General features: G+C 43.8%; 1 protein-coding gene across 2 annotated transcripts in view; it reads right to left on the minus strand.

Moving 5' to 3' along the window:
- LOC101847174 (trichohyalin) overlaps positions 1 to 7,015 on the minus strand; it is a gene marked incomplete in the record, with an annotated part of 35,118 nt that overhangs the window by 4,582 nt on the left and 23,521 nt on the right. For both annotated transcript variants that reach the window (XM_013091258.2, XM_035973784.1), the window contains 2 exon segments: positions 1 to 89; positions 2,176 to 3,042. In XM_013091258.2, coding sequence (XP_012946712.1) covers positions 1 to 89; positions 2,176 to 2,988 — 902 coding nt within the window.

A 7,015-nucleotide genomic window follows, 5' to 3' on the forward strand; every position in this document is an offset into this window, starting at 1 on the left:
CCGTGCAGCCGCCGCAGCTGCTGTCTGGTCTGCTGTACTTGGGCGGCCGCGGGAGTGACCAGAGGTTTGACCATCAGGTGCCGTAGTTCCTGGAAGGTTGAAAGGGGGAAAATTTACGGTTGAAATTCCGGGAAGATGGTGCGAATTGTGGTGGATTTCCAGGAGTTTCGGGACAAATTACGCTCAAAATTCCAGGAACATTGTGCCATCAGGTGGCGCAGTTCCTGGAAGGTAAGCGGGGGACACATTACAGAGGAATTTCCTGGAAGATGATGCGAATTGCGGTGGAATTACAGGAGTTTCGGGACAAATTACGCGATACGGTCGAAATTCCTGGAAGATGGGGAAAATTACAGTGGGCTTTCCTGGAAGATGGGGCAAATTACATTGGGATTTTCTGGAAGAAGGGAAAAATTACTGTGGGATTTCCAGAAAGATGGGACAAATTACAGAGGGACTTCCTGGAAGATGATGCGAATTGCGGTGGGAATTTCAGGAGTTTTAGGACAAATTACGGTCGAAATCCCAGAAAGATGGGACAAATTACAGTGTGACTTCCTGGAAGATAGGGCAATTACAGTTAAGATTCCAGGAAGGTAGTACAAATTATAGTGGAGTTGCAGGAATTTCAGGACAAATTGCAGGAATTTTGGGACAAATTATTGTCAAAATTCCTAGAAAATTGTGCCACCAGGTGGCGCAGTTCCTGGAAGGTAAGCGGGGGACACATTACAGAGGAAATTCCTGGAAGATGATACGAATCGTGGTGACATTACAGGAGTTTTGGGACAAATTACGGTCGAAATTCCTGGAAGATGGGGCAAATTACAGAGGGATTTTCTGGAAGACGGGACAAATTACGATCGAAATTCCTTGAAGATGGGGCAAATTGCAGTGGGATTTCCTGGAAGATGATGCGAATTGCGGTGGAATTCCGGGAGTTTTGTTACAAATTACAGTCGAAAAACCTGGAAGATGGGGCAAATTACAGTGGGGTTTCCTGGAAGATAGGAGGGGGGGGTGGGGGCACATTACACATTACAGTGGGACTTCCTGGAAGGCAGGCGGGAAAATTTACGGATGAAATTCCGGGAAGATGGTGCTATTACAATAGAAATTCCTGGAAGATAGAGTACAAAATCATAGTGGAGTTGCAGGAATTTTGGGACAAATTACAGTCAAAATTCCTAGAAGATTGTGCCATCAGGAGGCAGAGTTCCTGGAAGTTAGAAGGGGACACGTTACAATGGGATTTCCTGAAAGACGATGCAAATTACAGAGGAAATTCCTGGAAGGTAGAGCAGGTGGAACACGTTACAGTCAAAATTCCAGAAAGATAGTAACTAAAATACAGTGAAAATCCCTGAAAGGTAGACGGAATAAACTACAATGGAAATTCCTGGAAAATAGTTTAGTTCTAGTAAGAGAAAAAAAAAGAAGGAGAGATCATGACAATCGATTTTTGATAGGAAATAAAGAGGAAACCACACCAGAGCACCCGCCAACCACTCACGGCAAATATTTTGAATTTCAATGACAAATCCAGGAAAATAATGTAATTTGTAATAGTGGAAATTCCCGGAAAGTAGTACAACTTACAGTCGAAATTCCTGGAAAGTAGTACAACTTACAGTCGAAATTCCTGGAAGGTAGTACAACTTACAATCGAAGTTCCTGGAAGGTAGTACAATTTGCAGTAAAATTTCTAGGAAGATACTGCAAATTATTATAGACTAGTGGAAATTCCTGTTTGGTAGTGCAAAGTACAGTATACGTAATAATTGCTGGAAGAATGTGGACTGTGCAGGTTACAATGGAGATTCCTGGAAGATAGTACACACTTCAGTAGCGTATAAACAAACACAAACAGTCATACGCACGCAAACACATACAAAAGCACCCTCACGCATACAAAAACACAAAAAACACACGACTACACGCACACACATATACGAAAACACATGCACATCAAAACACAATCACACACAAAAACACACACGAGCAGACATACATTACATACATATATATATATATACAAACTCTGTCTCTGTCTCTCTCTCTCTCTGTGTGTCTCTCTCTCTGTGTGTCTCTCTCTCTGTCTCTCTCTGTCTCTCTCTCTCTCTTTCTCTCTCTCTCCCCCCCCCCTCCCTCTAGAAAAACACCAGACTTCCTGACCTGATATTTCTGCTGCAGACGATCCCCGTCTGGTTCCGGGCCAGCAACTCTGGGCCTGGCCACCTGCTTCCTCCTGCTCAGTCTCCTCCCTCCTCTCCCACTGGACTCGCTCATCGTCTCCATCTGGTGACCCGTGTGCCTCTCCCGCTCCGGCCTGCCAAGGTCAGGATGTGACCCTCCCGTCACCGTGGGCGGGGACGAACCGGAAGGGGGCGGTGGGCGTGCCGTCTTCCGGAACAAGCGCTTCCGCTTCCGCTTCGTGGCGCGGCTTCGCGGACTGGCGCTTGCGTCTTCCGAGCCGGCCATTTCGTCTCCGGCGCCTTGAGATTTCGAGTTGTCCTCCTCCTCCTCATCCTCGTCCTCTTCCTCATCTACCTCGCCTCCTCCTCCTCCTTCTTCGTTATCACGCGTGCGATCGTCCGAAACACTATACTTCGCCCAAGACGGAACCTCGATATCCGAAGGAGAGGGTATGTCTTTCTTGGCGGTAAACTCCTCGTCGTTGTAGAAATCATCCCACATCTTATCCTCCTCGTTTTTCTTATTATTCAGGTCAGAAGAGGCGGAGTTTCCAGAATTAAACCCCGCCCCTCCCTCCCCGGGGGCGGAGTCACCGTTGCGTTTTACGGACAAGGGGCGTGGCCTATCGTCCGAGTCGGTGGCAGGCTCCTCCTCCGCGATGGTCATAAGCCCCGCCTCGTTCTCCTTATCGCTGTCAGTCTTCTCTTGCTGTTGGGCGGCCGCGGGGTCCACTAGTCTATTCAGGAACGCCAGGACTCTGGGCGAGGGGTCACCGGATCCACCGGACGCCATGTTGTCTACGCCCTAGCTCTGCCAGCGGGTCAGGCGCACCAGACGGGGGCAGATCTGTGGATGAAGGAATGAAGGAACGAATGAACGAATGAATGAATGAGTGAGTGAGTGAGTGAGTGAGTGAGTGAGTGAATGAATGAATGAATGAATGAATGAATGAATGAATGAATGAATGAATGAAAGAATGAATGAATGAATGAATGAATGAATGAATGAATGAATAAATATCCCATCACCAACAGACCACAGGCAATGTTGCAGGCTGCAGCACATTTGAAACAATCACACGAAAAATGTTTTTTTAAACACGAGTAGCATTTATATATGGTCGCTTATAAGCACAAGGGGGCTATCCCGAAAAATGCTGTTTTGACAAAACAATTAAGGTAAAGTTTTTGGACCCTTGTTCAGTTTCTTTAAAAGACAAGGAGAGTTTTCTCTATAACCAAACAAATATACACACCAATGAAACCAAACTTCTCCTATAGGTGGGGCAATGCACACTTGGTGTAGGTCAAGATTTCTGGAAACCTCCGAAATCTGAGTTAGCCCGCTTGTCCTTAAAAGCGACCATACTATTTCACTAAATGCACGTTGCTGACCCCCTTTCAAAAACAGAACTGATGAATCCGAATGAAGAACGCAGTTATAGTATTGTAGATCTATTCTTATTTTTCCAGTGCCTCAAAACGGCGCGTCTTCACGCGTTGTCAAACGACTAAAATGGACACGCCCTCCAAGAGTTAAGACACCAGACTTTAAGTCAGCCACAAACCACGCCAAGTAAGCGGGGGGAAAAAAACCAAAACCACAAAGACTTGGAATTGGTTGGGTTGTTGTTTTTTCTTTTCACCTGCTTCTAAAAGAAACTCGATCGACGCTATCAAGGGAGACAATCATGCCTTGTACTTGTGTGACGTAGACAGGAAACCACCTGTAACACATCAGACGTGACTGTTGATTTGTTTCTAAAACTGGAACACGGATTCCTTAAAATAAGCCACAATTTCGCGACCTCAGTAAGATAGAGTTCTATCTGACATAATTTGGCCGTTTTGAAAGTTTCTCTAAGACCTTGAGATCAGAAAACAAAAAGCTCTATCTGCTCTGTCAAAAATCGTAAGTCTATTCGGAGTCGATATCAAGATAATAATATTAATAATAATAAATAGCATTTGTATAGCACATATCCCCGCTCGACAGCAAGCTCTATGCGCTTTACACTATAATATTACCCCAGCACCAATAATAATAATAATAATAATAATAATAATAATAATAATAATAATAATAATAATAATAATTGCATTTATATAGCGCATATCCCCGCTCGACAGCAGGCTCTATGCGCTTTACACTATATTATTACCCCAGCAGACCATAGAACACTCAGAAACATTCTCAGCTTCCCGGGAAGCATACAGTGCAAGCAGCTGATTAAGCGCTCAAACACTAAAAAACTGACAAGATCTTTCACTGTCTATAGCTGGGTACCCATTCCCACCTGGGTGAAGTGAGGAAAACTCGTGTAAAGTGCCTTTCCCAAGGACACAACGTCGGGTCCCTGACAGGATTCGAACCCCCGACCTTACGGTTGCGAGTCCGAGAGCCTAACCACTAGGTCACCGACGCCATATTCAAAGAATTACATTCGAAGAAAGCTTGGTATATTATGGCTACTTCAGAATTACAAAGTTCTATCTGCTTAGTACCTAGTTGTGAGAAATTTAACGTCAAAAATGTTGAGTTTCACATCCTGTTCATCGTTTTCGAATGTAATTCTTTTTAGTTTTAAAAGTTTTACGGCACTTGCAACACAATACGGTCATATAAGTGCTGAAGATTAAAAGTGTTACAAGAGAGTAACTAAACACAAAAAAACAAGGAGGAGAGATAAGGACGAAAGGTGTTTGATAGGAAAGAAGTAGCAAACCACATCTGAGCACCCGCCAACCACCCATCGTAATTCTTTGAATATCTTGATAACGACTCCGAATAATCGTACAATTTTGATAGAGCAGAAGGAACATTAGTTTTCTGACCTCACGGTCTCAGTAACTCCAAACGGCAAAAAGGTGAAATAGAACTTAGACATTCTGGGGTGACGATAGTGCCAAATTCAAAATTTGTAGCGTCAAATTTCTCTAAACTAGATCTAGGTACATGTACTGAGCAGATAGAACCGCGTAATTCTGGGCTAGTGAGATGTGGCGGTAGCTTTGTAATAATAATAATAATAATTGCATTTATATAGCGCATATCCATGCTCAAGAGCTTGCTCTATGCGCTTTACAACTATTATTACCCCAGCAGACCCTCTGAGAACACTCAGAAACATTCTTAGCTTCCGCGGAAGCATACAATGCAAGCTGCGGATTTCACGCGCTCAAACACTATCAAACTGACAAGATCTTTCACTGTCTACAGCTGGGTACCCATTTCCACCTGGGTGAAGTGAGGAAAATCTGTGCAAAGTGCCTTTCCCAAGGACACAACGTCGGGTCCCTGACGGGATTCGAACACACGACCTTACGGTTGCGAGTCCGAGAGCCTAACCACTAGGCCACCGACGCTTTGTTTCTGAAAGTAGAATACCGTACGGATTCCTTTAAAAATAAGCCATCAGTTGTCTAGCGTCTAGGGTGTTTGAATCTACGACAACCGTTATGTCGCCGGTTCGAATCCCGATGTGGGTTTGACGTTGTCTGCAAGGGTAGGACACTTTAGTCATCGTTGTTGGCTACTTGGTCAAATGTTGTAAGTCCAGGAAACAATGTTATATTTTCTAGGAGAGAGAGATAGAGAGAGAGCGAAAAGAGAGGAGGAGAAAGGCGGGGGAGAGAACAGAGGGGGGGGGGGAGAGAGGGAGAGAGAGAGAGAAAGAGAGAGAATGAGAGAGAGAGAGAGAGAGAGAGAGAGAGAGAGAGAGAGAGAGAGAGAGAGAGAGAGAGAGAGACGGGGGGTCACTCTTTCAACTTGTGCCAACTTAATTATTTTTTTCTAGCCCATTTCAACATTTAGGATTTGAATTTATTTTGATATAAAATATTCCTTGAGAATACAGATATTTGAGGATAAATTGTGCCACGAATTTTTGACGACCGCACCTATAAGGTCATAATATATGTCGTGTTGAGGATCAGGAGCATTATTACATTCAGCGACATAGGAATGAAAGAAGGAGGAGACTGATAAGGACGACAGATTATCATTGATTATGTGTGATAGAAAAGAAGGGGGAGAGATAAGGACGACAGATTATGCGTGACAGGAAAGAAGGAGGAGATATAAGGACGACAGATGTGTGACAGGAAAGTGGGGGTGAACCACATCAGAATCAGAGCAACCGTCAAGAGTATCTGGTTATAATTGACAATCAATCAAAGACCTTTTCGTTATCTGAGAGTTTAACCCTATCCGTACGCCCTGCTGTCATTTTTTTTGTGTCCCCGGGGTTGTATTCTTCACATTTGAGAATACTTCTAGTACGAAGATCTTTTTGAAACTTTCAGTATTTCTTTAAAAAATCGTTTTGACAGACTGCTATGCAAAGCGTACGGATTGGATTAACGAGTAAATTTCCTCTTTGGAAAGTGGTGGCACAGAGTTCCCCACGTCGTATGGACACGATAGTAAAACACGACGTACGGATAGGGTTAAGTGGTGGCACAGAGTTCCCCACGTCGTATGGATACGATAGTAAAACATGGAGAGGGTTAAGCGCCAACAGAATGGCGAGTTGCACTGAATGCTTCCCATGACGCTGAGAATAATATGTTTGAATACTTTCTGGTCTGTCGGGCTAACAATAGCCTATCGTTGGTATCAGTTCTTTTACACGCACTATAATGATGACAATTATGTTTTTATTACGACGATTATTATTATCATTACTACTACCACTACTACTACTACTACTACTATACTACTACTACTACCACTACTACTACTACAACAACAACTACTACTACTACTACTACTACTACTACTACTACTACTACTACTACTACTACTACTACTACTACTA

This window comes from Aplysia californica, unplaced genomic scaffold (assembly GCF_000002075.1).
Source record: "Aplysia californica isolate F4 #8 unplaced genomic scaffold, AplCal3.0 scaffold00030, whole genome shotgun sequence".
Taxonomy (NCBI): Eukaryota; Metazoa; Mollusca; class Gastropoda; order Aplysiida; family Aplysiidae; genus Aplysia; species Aplysia californica.